Genomic DNA, 15,806 nt, shown 5'->3' on the forward strand with positions numbered 1-15,806 from the left:
ATTGAAATCTTCGCGCTCACAGGAAACATATTATTTATGCTGTATGTACATTGATTAGACATCGTTTTACTGAACGATTAGTAAGAAATTATAGGTTTTCTCTATTTTAAATTAGCCTCCTGTTAGCTTATCGAATGTTAACACATTTAAGACTCCCTATCAATTTTTCTCGAGATTAGTTCGGAGGCTCCCTGTGGTTTTGAAAAAAGTTATTAATAGACCCTTTGTCTTTGAGACTGTCAGCCGACGCTGAGAGTCGCAAAATAAGATTTACGATATCGAACGTCTTTAAGTAAATATTTTAACAGCCTATAGGCTACGCTTTACAAAAGGTTTTGTATTAAGTACGCCAAAAAAAAATGGAGTAACTTCTCCAACGAAAAGTAATAATTAGCCTCTTAGAAATTCTTCATTTTGGATATATTTAGAACTTCTAATTCTCTGTTTCTACGGCCCTTTTTTTGCCGTGGGAATAAGAAAAAACTCACCTTTACAAGCATTCTATTTCAAAAGAAAAATACTTGGCCGGTTCATTATAACTAAACGCAATCCACCCGCATAATTTTCCTGTTTTCCCCGGTCTAGTTTCAATGCCACAAGATGACTGTCCTATTCAATTTGAAATTCGTAGCTCAATGTGTGTATCTGACTGCGCAGAAGGATAAAATCTTTCCCTATTATTTAAGATAGAGGAGTTACTGTGACACTTATTTCGTTTTCCCAGGGTACTTTATAATTGGGTAATTAAAAACTTAATATCAATACCCTTGGTAAGTTAAAAAAAAGTCATGATAAAAACTACTGAAGCACTTGTTAGCTACAGACCAAAAGTTTGCGGTAAAACTGGTAATCACGTGGTAAGATTCCTCCTGTGAAGGAAACACTGTAATAGCAAAAAAATTAGTACCTTTGTATTCAACCCTTTAGTACTTATCTCTTATAGCCACCACGCTCCAGAAGTGAAGCTAGGTACAGTGTTGTTCCTTACTTTCAGTTGAGAAAACTTGTTTTTTTTTAGTTTCTGATTTTTTTTCAAATAATGCCGGGAAACCTGGCCCCTACTCCATAGAAAGTCCCCTCCTGCCATGAAGAATTCTTCTATTTAAAGCTCGTTCCCACGTAAAATCTCCTCTCCCAAAAAAATATTCCCTGGCAATTCCATCCTCGCTGAAAAACCACCCCGGAAAATTTCGTGTAGACGATTCCACCTGAAAGATTCTCTGTAGTACACTTCCATTTGAAAAAGACTTTATTTTCTGATCATTTTTAAAATGATACCAGAAATTCCCCTCCGTGCAAAATTTTTTTCCGGAGATCCCCCACACCAGAGGAAAGTTGCTCCAGTGGAAAATTCCACCATGGCAAGTTTCTCTCGCAGAAAATCTCCCCCAATAAACAAATCCTCCAGACGATTCCAACCCCGCTGAAAATATCCTCCAGACAATCCCTCCGGAACATCTCTACATTTTAAACTGAGTCGGCAAAGAGAAAGTTAGACAAATAAAAAGAATTTTGTATAGGAATTCCCCCAGTGTAAAATTTTCCTGTAAAGTTCGCCTTCATAAAATTCCCTCCCCCCAGGAGAAAATTTCTCTCCCTCGAAATGTTTCCGTATACTTCCCAGTAACGAATACAATGCGTACATTTTAGTTCATTTTATCCCCAAAGGCATAGTTACTGAACTTTTCAACTATGCTGAACAAAATGGTAAGCTCAAAATGTTGATTGCATGACCTTGGGGAAAAAGGGGCGTGGTAGGGGTCTAGTTGTCTTCTAATCTTTTGGTTACTTAAAAAGGGCACTAGGACTTTTAATCTTCATTCGAATGAATCCTTCCCCAATATTTTAGGACCATTGGTTCAATTCGATCACCCTTGGAAAAAAATAACTTAAATGATGCTGAACAAAACGGCTATTTCAAAATTTTCATCACGTGACTTAGGGAAAAATGGAACGTGGAATGGGGGCTATTTGCCCTCCAATATTTCTGCTTACTTAAAAAGGGCACTAGTACTTTTAATTTCCATTCAAATGCCCTCTCCTGATCTTCCAGGACCATTGGTTTGATATGATCATCCTTTGAGAAAAAAAAATGAAAAATACAAAAAAAAAAAAATAAGCACACATCCCTGATCTTTTTTCTAGCAAAAAAAATACAAAATTCCACATTTTTTCAGATGGGAGATTTAAACCTCTACAGTGGGGTTCTCCGATACGCTGAATCTAATGGAGAGACTTTCATTGAGGTTCATTGGCTCTGTAGAGGTGTTTCCCCCTTTTATGAAAATTAGACAAATTATCTCAGGTACATAGCTTTTGATAAGTAGCACTAAACTTAATGAATCTTATATATTTAGAATCAACATAAAATTCAATTTTCTTATGTATCTATTGGTACCAGAATTTGTTTTTTAGAGTTTCAGTAACTGTTGATCTGAGTCGCTCCTTACTTGCAGTTCTTTACCGGGAACTGTTTGATTAAGTCAAATGTCAACAGAAATCGGTAAAGAAAGCCATGGCGCGCAGTTTGGGAAGCCATGGCGCGCACTGAGAGCAGAAGGACCAACATCATTGACCAGCGTCTACAGGACTCGCCCCTATAGCTGGCAAGTATGATTAAAGGTAATTTCAGGAAGATAAAACATTTGCAATGTAAATTTCCATATAGTTTTGATGTATACAGCTAATAATTGATAATGAAGCTCTCTGTTGGGCTAGTTTCACCTTAGCAAAAACCAAAAATTTCAAAAAATCATACATTGATGTTTGTTCTAGCTAGCTATGTAATTTAGCCAAATTTATTATGAATGTTTCCAATGTTTACAAAATGTCAGCTAAATCGCATTATGAATTGGTCCTAGGTTCAGACCACCAGTTTATCCACGTCTTCATTTGCGCTTATCAGGTGAAACTAGGACAGTGATTTCAGAATTGATGACCAATCAATGCGCACTTTGATTGGGTAGTACCAAAACAAACCTATGCTAATACAACCTTACTGAACATCTGTTTTGACTTCGTATGGCTAACTTACGGGGCAAAGGCATCTGAATACGGGCTTTTGTAAGACAGATAAATGCCATCTCGCAATTGTGTTGTGGAGTTAACCTACTACTTCTGTGTTTTGTTTTCATTATTTGTTGTCAACAGCCTGTTGACAACAGGATGACAGGATGTTGTCAGCAGCCTGTTGACAACAGGATGTTTTCAGCAGCCTGTAGGCATAAAATATTACGTGATTTGGAGTTTTTATGATATGACTACTGCAAAACGGAGAAGAGAATTTCCGCTAAAGTTTGCACAAATCTATTAGGTTTTCTCAAACAAAAATACTTTGCACACTAAGTAGTAGCAAAGTGGAAATATTACGTTCCTGGCAATAAAATGAAACGCCTTAATAGTTTTATAATATCTAGAAAATTGCTACTATAAGACTAAGATTGAATTTCTTCCTCTCTTCTAGATTTACAAAGAAAAAACAAAATACTTGAAAAAGCTGACCTCAAAACCCCAAAGATTTACTTCTTTTTGTCACATACAGCTCAGGCCCAGAACCAAAGTGAAACAAGCCCAATTGTAACCCAAACGATAGGTAGGGAAGACAATAGTGTTTTGTAGAATCTTGTTTTCACCACATTTATCAGAAGTTTCCGTTTCGAGTACCCAAACATAACCTGACCTCTGTGGGGAATGGGTCCATAAAGTATTATCGTCCGTGTCTTGTAATATCTCAACCAACCTGGTAGGAGGATAAAGTAATCATATCCGATTTGCCTTTTTCTTTTGGAGGGGGGTGGTCTGTACTCAGGTGTTACGTCAGTGAGGGAAGGTGTATTTATGTAATCACGATATTTATCAGAATGAGTTGTCGGATCCCAATCAATTTTGGTGGGATACTAGAGCCATGCGTGGGTGGTTGTTGGCTTGGTTCATGCTTGCAAAAACACACTTGTAGTACTCCACATTTAGAGGAGACATAAACCTGTAGGCTGATTGCACATCTTAAGAATAACAGGTTTGAAATCCAACGTCTTTGGAACAACAAGAGACTCGTCCACTTTTGTGGAAGAAGTGTCTTACCTTGCCTTAAAGTTTACCCTAAATAGAAATGTTTATTTCAGAGACTGATTCCTCAGAAAACGACAGTTTGTAACCGACTCTTTTCCAGTAGCCTTCTTTATATTGTAGTTGTTTAACTTTAGAAAATGGAACATTAGCGTATTCATTTATTTTGGAGGCCTGCTGAAAATCCAGCACTTTGTTCATTTGATGAACAAACTTTGTTCGTTTGATGTCGTAACTGACCAGAGGTTAATCATCCAGTCAGTTACGAAGATTTCCGCTTTCACAAAAGGGAAAAACATGCATATACGATAAAGTTGAATTTTTTATTTACTCAGCTGGGAGGCATCGTACAACAAAACGAACTACTCCATTGGAAAGCTCGTAAAAAATAACTCTGGTAGGGTTCGTAACTCAATTTTGACTAGGGGTGTCAGTTACGACATTCTTCCTTTCACTAGGAGAGTGGTCTAATTTTGCCTTTCATTAGTCTAGAACAGTTGTTCCCAAACAATTTTGGGCCAACCCCTACCTAGGCGTTTCTAAAATTCCGAAGTCTCTCTTGTTATATTTAAATTTTGTTATTCAAAATTTAAGTGTATTCATTTGAAGCTTAACAAGCCATTAGCTTGGATTGTTGGGGTCGTCCTCTAAGAACATTTTATGCTAATGAAAAATATTGTCTAGATACAACATCTTCTATACAATGTGTAGCGTCATTGCAATGCTATCATGTATATTTTTTACTATATAAATGCATTTGAATGTGACCTCATTCACATGAAAAATTTTTGTTTTTTTTCCAAAACTAAAACTCTCAAGTATAGTCAGCCAAAGGGGCCAAAGGGTGCACGTCCTGTCCACGACTACCATAATATTGCCCTACCCCACCTGTGGGGCCTGTCTCCCCCTTCCATTGGGATTCAAGGGTTTCCAACAGTAACCTGTGATTCCTAAGCGGCACTCAGCCAAGTTTTGCTGCTTAGGAATTTGTGCCAGACAGGACCTTGGTGAGGTAGGGATTCTCAAACTCATTTTATCTCGACATCCCCCGGAATAAATTACCAAATCCGAATTAGGAAATACTAAGTTGGAAATAAGAGCTATTGTGCCACTTGAACCTATCTGGGGCCTGAACTCTAGTAATGGGAGGGGGAAGATACCAAAGTTTTTGTAATTGGAACAGCTACCCGAACAAATTTCAGCAAAAATGGAGATTGCTGGGTATCAACTCAACTTAGTTGAAAATAAGATCTAGTTTCCTGACAGTCACTTTCAGGATCAATGTTGTGAGAATTTTTCCCGAGGGGGGAGAGGAAGGGAGGTTTGTAAATCCTTTTTATTTGTTAAGATTTGAAAATCCACAGCTGTAGATGAGTCACCTGATTGATTAGAATGCAGTTTCCTACCACAGTATAGGTATTTAAACAGTAATGCACGTTTGCTTCAGAAATGGGACACATGGCAGCGTCACGAAGGGACATGGTCAGGGGAAGAGCTAGCGTTTGAGTATTTATAAATTTCCGCACAGCATCATTCACTACTTGGCATTTAATTTCAATCAGATCAGATCAAAATAAACTATTTTTTAAAGAAAGTTATATGATTGTGCTGTTGTGATTAGTGAATAATGGCAGCTCAATGCAATAGTTTTGTCATTTTTACTATTTTTCTTCATTAAAGTTAAGCTGTAAGTTTAATAATTGAGTTATGTATAGAAAATACCAAACAACATGTCTCCTACATTCCTACCGCATGTACGACTAGCCATCAGTAAAAATTTGTCATTGCGCATGGGCAAAGGTGGAGCAAAGTAGATATGCGCGGCCCATTTTGTGCCCGGAAACTCTTCAATAGAGAAGGTGGGAACTCGCGTTACTGTATAATACACCTATGCTGTGGGTTTCTACCATATAGTGCTGTGGATTCTAAAAAGTATAACCTCTTTTACTAGATTTGCGGGGTGTTTTATGTCGAGGCAACTGCTAATCCAAAGTGGTCGGAACCTTGGAGGGTTGGCGCCCCGTTTAAATACCTGTGTTGCCAGGTTGGGCTATTTTTCGCTAAGTGGGCTATTAAATTTTCAGCTTCGCGGGACAAGTGACTAATAATTTATTAATTCATAATATAAATTTAATATAGTTAAAAATAGGCTTAATAATTCGATGCATAATTTGGAGGAGAGCAACGAATCAGGTGACGCCGAAGAAGTGGGAGTTTTCGGGGTCTTGGATAATATCTTTGACATTTACTAAGTCTACTCCTATTTTAACCTTGAGTAACAATATACCTTTCTTTAAATGGGGTTTCCATTTGACTTTCTTTTACTCAAGGTTTTGAACATAATTGACAAAGATTCAATACATAATGATTAAGTATACACACCTCATGGCTTAAATTGGCTGAAAGAACGAAATTGACACTTAAAACGAACAAAACTATCATCCCTCTACTTGTGCCGTAATACGATTGACTCGCACTTTACTGAAAGCCCCCCCCCCCCACCAAAAAAATTAAATAAAGGTTATTTTCTCACTAATAGAAAAAAAACACTTAGTGGGCAGTATCCATTATCAATTATCACCCCTGAGCCTATTGAGCATATTTTTCTGGTAAATTCACCAGTATTATGCTAAAAGCTTGGGATAAAACAGTGCAGAGGTGAATTTTCTGTTTGTTACTCTTTTAAGGTATGTTACTCTTTTTTTGTTACTCTTTGTAAGGTATTTATAAGGGTATTCTTTTAAGTTTATTAATTAAAAAAATGTTTTTCACAAAATAAGTTTTTCAAAGAAAAGTAAAGAACTCCATTAAAAGAAAATTAGCAAAAATAAAATCAAATAATCTACCAAGCTCGAAACTACCACAAATCAGCATCGATAAATAAATGAAACCCAAATGAACAGAAATTAAAAAAATAACCGAGTCATACTCAAAACGAGCAAAAATTAACATAAGTTGGGCGCAAAACCCCTATGCCTTCCCAAGGCCAGAACAAAATTTCCACTTTACTGAAAAAATACAAATGATTGTGCATTGTCAGTTTAATATAAATATACTGATATTTAGTAATCGAAATTACTAAATAGCATGAAGGCGCCCCCTTCATGGCAATTTCCCTTCCCCCATGAAAACTTCCTTCATGAACAGTTCCTCCAACATAACCACCGACCCACCCTTCCCCCCCCCTACCACAAAAAAAAACACCTGAAAACTTCTGTATTCATACGAATACCCCAGACGATAAGTTAACAGTGGGTAAAGTTCATACCTTTTAGCCCTCCCGCTGGGAACTGAGGGGGATTAAGTCATCCTAAAAGATATTTTTATAGTATGTTTGACCAGTTTGAACAATATGGCTATCTAAAAATTTTGATTAAATGATTCTGAGAAAAAAATAAGCTTGGGAGGGGGCCTTGTTGCCCTCCATTTTTTTTGTCATTTTGAAAATGAAATAGACATTTTAATTTCCGTTCCAATGAGCCCTCCCAAGATATTCTAGGACCACTGGGTCGATACGATTACCCCTGGAAAAAAAAAATAAAATAAAGACGCATCCGTGATCTTTCTTTTGGCAAAAAATGTAAAATTCCACATTTTTGTAGATAGGAGCTTGAAACCTCTACAGTAGGGTTCTCTGATACGCTGAATATGATGGTGTGATTTTCATTAAGGTTCTATAACTTTTAGGGGTCTTTTCCCCTTTTTTTGAAAATCAGCCAAATTTTCTCAGGCGTTTAACTTTTGATGGGTAGCACTAAACTTGATGAAATTTATATATTTGAAATCAGCATTGAAATCTGATTCTTTTGATATATCTATTGGTATCAAAAACCCGTTTTCTAGAGTTTCGGTTACCATTGAGCCGGGTCGCTCCTTACTTACAGTTCGTTACCACGAACTATTTGATTAAAAAGGGCACTAGCCCTTTGAATTTCCAATCGAATGAGCCTGTTTTGAAGTTTCTACGACAACACCTTCAATAAAAACCTTATATGCCCCCTGGGAATAACTTAAAATCCTTGCTCTGAGAGTTGTGGGGGAGTGTCCTCCTCAAAAACATATTTTCTATCTGGAAATGAACTACACTGAACAAAAAGGCTATTATACAATTTTGATTGGATGTGTTTGGGGGAATTATGGGCGTGGGGGGGGGGCTAGTTGCCCTCCAATCACTTTTGACTATTAAAAAGGGCACTAGCCCTTTGAATTTCCAATCGAATGAGGCTATTTTGAAATTTCTACGACAATCACTTCCATAAAAAACCTTATATGCCCCCAGGGCATAACTTAAAACCCTTGCCCTGAGGGCTGTGGGGGAGTGTCCTCCTCAAAAACAAATTTTCTATCTGGAAATCAACTACGCTGAACAAAATGGCTATCTCGATTGGACGATTGGACTCGATCTCGATTGGAAAATTTCGATTGGATGTGTTTGGGGGAATGATTGGCGTGAAGGGGGGCTGGTTGCCCTACAATCACTTTCGACTATTAAAAAGGGCACTAGCCCTTTGAATTTCCAATCGAATGAGCCTGTTTTGAAGTTTCTACGAAAACACCTTCAATAAAAACCTTATATGCCCCCAGAGCATAACTTAAAATCCTTGCCAATCACTTTCAAATATTAAAAGGGGTACTAGAACTCGCGATTTCCAATCGAATGAGCCCCTTTTGAAGTCTCTACGACGACCCCTTCTATATGAAAAGCCCTGCTTTAAAGAAAAAGAATAATAAACTGAACAATATGTCAACATTGATCTTATATGCCCTCAGGGCATAACTTAATACTCTTGCCCCGAGGGTTTGAAGTTTCTACGAGTGTCCTCCTCAAAAACATATTTTCTATCTGGAAATCAACTACGCTGAACAAAATGGCTATCTCAAAATTTTGATTGGATGTGTTTGGGGGAATGACGGAAGTGGGAGGGGGGGCCTAGTTGCCCTCCAATCACTTTCGACTATTAAAAAGGGCACTATCCACTCCAATTTTCAATCGAATGAGCTCTTTTCGAAGTTTCTACGACAACTCCTTGGATACAAAGTACCCAGGTATGGAGAAAAAAAACCAAAAACGCATTGTGCCCACATCGTTCTTTACTTAGGCAGCGTTAGCGCGCTGCCTATGACATAGCACTGACTTTCAATAAGATTATGGTAGATAATCTGGATTGATTTCATTGCCTAGTTCTTCAAACTGTACGGGTACACATTTATTTTCATATTCTGAGATAATCAGGGAATATCAGTGCGTAACGTTTCTGCTGTTCTTCTTGCTTCAGTGCAAGAAGAATAAAGGAATGAACTTTTTTGTATTCAATCCATGTTATTGAATAAATGGTGAGAAACAATGGATCATTGGTAACATTCTAGATAAGGGGCTTTTTGCTGTCTTGTTAAATGCTTGTGTTAGGAGACTGAAACTTTCAGGAGTGAATTCAGAGCCTTAACTACCGCAAGGGTGTTTTTTAGCTCTTGTCTCCATTCCTTCCCTGTTTATAGGGCTTAAAAAATGGCAAATAAGACGTGTCCCTATACCTGTCTTAGCTTAGGAAAGAATCATGTCTTCAGTCTACTTTTTTTTACACTACGCGTAAAGAATAAAATATTAATGATTTTACTAAGAATTTTAGTCCCCTTTGAATTTGTTTCAAATTTATAAACTTATTGCTTTTGATTTTTTTTTGTTTGTTTGTTGGATTTTTGCACTCAATTTGTTGGCAGTTGCAATTATGGAATTTAGCCCAATAGTGCTTATTGAAACCTATTGAATTAATTATTTGCTTATTCTGCGTCAGAACTCAATATGCTGCAATTCATGTTTTTCTGTATAGAAAATTCTAGGAGTATTTACCTATCAAGATAAATTGAAAATCTTCGTGTTGGAGCCTTTTTTAATAGGTGCTATGGAGCTGCAAGATTTTTAATTTATATATATTCTTTTTTTCATTTGATTTACAATTTTTGGTACAAAAGGAACGATACAGGCACATAGAGAGGGAAAGCTAGACCACTAGACTTCACTATTTCTTACAATTAACTTTTTCCACAAAATAAGTTTTTCAAAGAAAAGTAAAGAACTCCATTAAGCAAAAAATCGGCAAAAATAAAATCAAATAATCTACCAAGCGTGAAACTACCACAAATCAGCATCGATAAATAAATGAAACCCAAAACGAACAGAAATTACAATAATTAACCGAGTCAAAATCAAAACGAGCAGAAATTAACATATATCTGTAATCTGTATTTAAAAGCCAATTAAAGCCATATACAAAAAGACAAATACTAAAGAAAAATTACACTTCATTTGACATCCTTCCCATCAATACAAAATTTCCTACTGCCACAATATAACGGGGAGTCCTAGACCTCATTAACTCACAAAGCAGCCTATCTTCCCCCTCCTGGATAATTAATCCCCTTAAATGAGAGATTTGCTTACATCGGAGGAGGAAATGGCACAACCCATAATCAACTTCCCCACATCTCAAGCAACTACACCCGGCCTCCGGACCTTCCCTCTTTTTCCTTGCAACCTTAGTATAAATTGGAGGAAAATTTGCTCAAATCTGAATCAAAATTCTCAGATATTTAATGGGCAATCCCAGCTTGAAATAAAACTCCTGACCAAAATTCTCTTTTACTTCTCTATACAAAGTAAGACTCGGAGATTTGTCCACAGCTGCTTGCCATAGTTGCACTTCTTGGTCTTCAAGTCTTGCACTAAATTCCTTGAAGAACTTTTCATGATCTTCTGGCCCTTTTCCCTTCTCCCATGATCTTCAAAATCCATCCTCATCTAATATCCTTTTGATTTGTGCTGCCCATGATGTTTTGTTACACTGAAGGAGAAGATCTTCATATGCTGCTCGGGCAAGTCTAGTCTGGGGAAGTTCTAGAAGTCTTAACCAAAGTTTGATGATTTGGGTATATCTTTTCAATTTCAGGTTAAATATACCAAGATCACCTTTTAAAACTAACGTATGTGTTGTATTGTGTAGGCCAAAAACTCGTTTACAATATTGAAGTTGAAGGGTTTCTAGTTGCTTTGCCGGCTGATACCCCCATATTTCTGATCTGTAATGTAGGATAGGCATAATTTTAGTATTAAATATATGTTTGTGGAGGCTTAGTTAACTTATTTCTGCTCTTAGTGTGCTTCTGTATATACCAAATAATGCATTTCTTTCCTTTCTGTGCCATTGTTGTAATATGACTCGTCCATTTTCCATTTTGACAAAGGATGAAACCTAAGTATTTGGCCTTTTCCACCACTTCCAGCATTTTTCCATTCAATAAAAATTGTGGTGCTGATTCCAAGGGTTTTTTTTGCTAAAAATCATGACTTGGGATTTCGTGACATTCACCTCTAGTTTCTTCTCTTGCAAATATTTTTCAAGGAGATTCAAGAGTTTGTAAATCATTATTTGTCTTTACCAGTAATCTTATGTCGTCTGCAAATAGTAGCGTTGACATATTCAGATTTCCCAGTCGGAGAGTAGGTGCCCATCTTTGTCGGAAATAAGGAACAATATCATTAATAAACATAGCAAATAATTTTGGCAAAAGTGTACTTCCTTGGCGCACGCCCTTTTTCGAGAAAAAAGGCAGAGATATTCCCTTCCTAACAACTTTCACAAAACTTTTATTCAATGAATACATAGATGATAGAATTTATAAAAAAGGGGCTGGTAGGCCTAGATTTAATAAAACATTCAACAATAAAACACGATCTGCACTATCAGATGCTGATTTCAAAACAATTAGGGCCACATATAATTTTCCTTTACCTTTGCAGTGCTTTTCTACAAGAGCATTAATAACAAAAACTCTATCAGCTGTGGAATAACCTGGTCTGAACCCACCTTGTTCTTCTTGCAAGATTTTTTTCTCTTCTATCCACATTCCCAGCCTTTTATCTATAATTTTTCTAGAACTTTTCCAGCACTGTTTAGGAGGCTTATTGGTCTATAGTTATTATGTGTAGTGGGATTACCATTCTTATAAAGTGGGAGAATAAGCGAGGTTTTCCAGGTCATTGGCCACTTCCTCTTTGAAATTACTAGGTTAAATAATGAGGCCAAAAACGGTAAAAGAACAGTCCTAAATGCTTTGAAGATCTTCACAGGAATTCCATCGGGCCCGGGAGCTGAATCACCTCGTATTTTGTTAAGTGAATCTTCAATTTCTTCCGGGGTGATAAGGTCGCATAACACGTAATCTTCCTGGTTCAGAGGGAATGATGTTTCTTCACTGTTATCTAGACCTAATGTCTCTTGTAGGTGTATGTTGCTTAGACCCCGGCGCCGCGCCGGCGAATCGACTGAACGCCGCCGACGAGAGGCCCGGTTGAACGCCGCCGGCGCGCCGCAGGCACGCCGCCGCCGGCAGAGGCGTCGGCGTTCGGTCGACTTTAAATTATTTTTACGGCAATTCTTTATTGCGTCAACCGCAAAGTCGAAGCTTTTCCTTCTCGTGTGGTTTAGTATTTCGATTTTCCTGATTAGAAATCAAGCAGAGCTTGCACTATCCCCGAATTTTCGGGTATTTCCCCGAAAATCTATGCGTTACCCCGAAAAAAAAATTTTGGTTCCCCGACTCCCCGAAAATCACGCAATCACGGTGCCACCCCTAGCGATTTATCACCAGTGACTTTCCCTGCCAAATATTATTTTTTATACCATGATTCTTCACTACTCTCTTGTTCATTAATCTTCGTCTCTTTTGTTACTTTGCATAAAAACTAGACAGATGCAATATGCTTTTGCAAATATTGCAATATACACAATTCTTCATATGTTAACAAAAAAAGTATCGTCTTTATGAAATGAGTTTAAATCATTTCGAATGCAGTTTCCCAATCGCTATTTCTTACATTATTCGTATTCAAGAATTTTATTTTCAAGTTGAATAGAATTATAGAACGCATTCACTACTATACAGCTTCAGGCTTTTGTTGGATTTTGAAATTGAATGCCGACAGATTGTTTCTACAGCTGAATTGTAAGTTTGCAGATTTTTTTTTTGGCTTTTTTTATATAATATTTTATTAATGTTTAATCATAAGTTATTGAACGCCTGATAGAAACAACAATATTCTTTCTGGAAAATTTTTACCCCCCCCCCCCCTCCCAAAAAAAATAGCCTTCGGTTGAGACAAAATTTAGCTATAGACTAAGCTATGTAAAAGGTTGGGAAATTAAAGATTGAACCAGAAGTTACCCCACAAATATGATTCATAAATAAATTGTAAATTATTGCCTATGGAGGCTATGGGGAGGGGGATAGGGGGCTATCATTTTTATACCTAATTTCAAATAACAAAAGTACGAAGAACAAAAGGGAAATCTTTTTGTAAGACAGTGGAGATAATTTGAATGAATATTTCGGCCCTATGTCGAAGTGCCGTCCTCAGCAAGACAAAAATATATAAAAGAAAAAAGACTCCCAACAACATGCGACCAATAAAACCAAAAAAGTTGAAATTTTTTCAAAACAATCCTAGCATCATTACTTCAGCGATGTTCAACCAGGACTGATAAAAAGTAAGGTAAAACAAGACGATTCAATGAAATGAAAGAAAATAAATTAAAAACATGTTCTTATTGCTAATCCAGCCTTCTTGGCAGCTAACCTCAAAGGTCTTTTTGTAACTGGTTCTGTGTTAATGTCTATCGGTTTTTTAAAATATTTTGTAAGATCATTTTTTATTAAATTTGTGTATAGAGCATTTAGTGTATATTCCCCCAAGTCCCTATTTAAGGAAATATTATTATTAATTTTAAGTTTGATTTCAATTGAGTCTCGGACTACCTACTTTATGCTTAGGTCATTGCTAATAAGAGCGGATTCATCAAAAAGTATATTGTGGCTAGTATTTTCAAAAATATGGCTGCCTAATGCAGAATCAGATGAAACAGTGGAAACATTAGAATTTAGAGCTTTGAGAACATCATCTTTATGATGTTGTATGTGCTTTTCTAAATTCTGGTGTGTCCTACCTACATAATATTTGCCATAATCGTATGGTATTTGATAGACCTCTCTTAGGCGAGTAACTGGGGTTTTATCTTTACCAGAATTTAGAAAATTTATGATTCTAAAATTATTTGTGAATACTACATACAGATTCTTTTTCGTGCAAACTTTTTTAAGATTTGTAGTGATTTTTGGGATACAGGCGAGGTAGATTATATTTAAGGGCTTGTCAGACATCTCACTTGGTAAACTACCATTAATTTTACGGGAATGTCTTTTCAGTCTACAATTAATTACACTATTAATAAATAACATAGGATACCCATTTCCAAAAATTATGTCCTTGATAAAGTTTAATTCTGCTGTGATGTGGGAATCAGAACAAATATTTAGGGCGCGATCGACGAGGGATATTACGACTGCTCTTTTAACTTGATAAGTTAATTATTTTTTTTATTTAAAGCAGAGACGGTATCCTATCAAGATGGTATCCAGAAGGGGGGCATAGGGAGTTATTATATTTAAGTGATAGTACCTTGATTTTTTTTTATTGAAAGCAGGGATGCCAAAAAGTTGAAAAGTTGACAAAATTAAAAAAAATTTCGTGAGTTATACTTGATACAGCACTTGCATGGTTTTATCGTCCAAAGCGAAAGGGACATATGCGTCCAATCCGGTTTTTTCCTATTGTTGAAACGGGTTTACTTTGAAAAAATTCATTCTTATGTGCCAGGCAGATTCACACTAAAACGAATTGGTGTGACGAAAGCGATATCGACATCCCCACCTAACGTTGCGCTCCAGTGACAATAGCGCCCTTGGTTCAGTGCCCAAGTTACATTAAAAGGCCAGGTCATAATAAAAGCTTTCAATTGGGGAGGTTCAAGGAGGGGTCTTTGACAGTCTTATGACCTCCGGGTACTAGATGTTGCAACGTTCTTGCGTATCTAGGCTACAGTGGTTTAGAAAATTCAATTACGCCACAAATGATGACAAAAAATACGCAGAAATGTAACATTTGGAACATTATAACACTTTTTTCAAAGCTTTGAAGAAAAGCAAAAAAGTCTAAATACCCCTAACTACGCTTGAAAGCTATTTCAAAAAGAAACTCTTTGGAGATTTCCATGGAAATGACCATAGCAGAAGCTTTGAGCTGGTTGTATACATTTTAGGCAACGATACGACAGCCCTTGGACATCCATATCCTAACCACCGAAAACCCCAACTATCAATAACCCTGCCACCGGGGACCCCAACCACCAAGGACCCCAGCCTCCAAGGGCACAAATACCCCTTCCCCCAGCTTTGTGGCCCCTCCCCCATTTTTTATAGTTTTATGAAGTTTAATTTTTACTTTTATTTTTAATTTTTTTAACATAAGTTTTTTTTCAACATTTGTTTACATGTCACAAAATAAATATGAAATGCACATAAAACAAAAAAAAATCACATTTAATATTTTTGAACTACGAAATGAGAACGATACAAATATGGTAGTCGTAATTTTTACTATTAGAAAAATAATATTTGTAGTAACATTTATCTTTTTTTTACATAGAATTTTTTTAGACAGAAATTTTTCAACTTTTTTTTATGTTTCAAAATGACATGAAATATACTTAAAACAAATGAAACTCAGAGAGGAGAGAAACTAACAAAATAAAAAATAAAATCAAAAAGGGTGAAAAAACGAGGATTTTGTCAGCCAGTGGCGAACCATGAAGATGACAAAATATAAGCGAATATTTCGACAAGGACCTCCG

The 15,806-nt window shown here is 36.6% G+C and overlaps 1 protein-coding gene across 1 annotated transcript in view; it reads right to left on the reverse strand.

Annotated features, from left to right (window-relative positions):
* The window catches only part of Mctp (multiple C2 domain and transmembrane region protein), a 357,697-nt gene extending 357,107 nt beyond the window's left edge, over window positions 1–590 (reverse strand). Inside the window, exon 1 of the mRNA XM_089108305.1 lies at window positions 489–590. Coding sequence (XP_088964431.1) covers window positions 489–500 — 12 coding nt within the window. The 5' untranslated portion in view covers window positions 501–590. The remainder of the gene's footprint in view (window positions 1–488) is intronic.
* Between the last annotated feature and the right edge of the window lie 15,216 nt (window positions 591–15,806).

This window comes from Artemia sp. Qi Xiang Cuo, chromosome 2 (assembly GCF_049724085.1).
Source record: "Artemia sp. Qi Xiang Cuo chromosome 2, ASM4972408v1, whole genome shotgun sequence".
Taxonomy (NCBI): Eukaryota; Metazoa; Arthropoda; class Branchiopoda; order Anostraca; family Artemiidae; genus Artemia; species Artemia sp. Qi Xiang Cuo.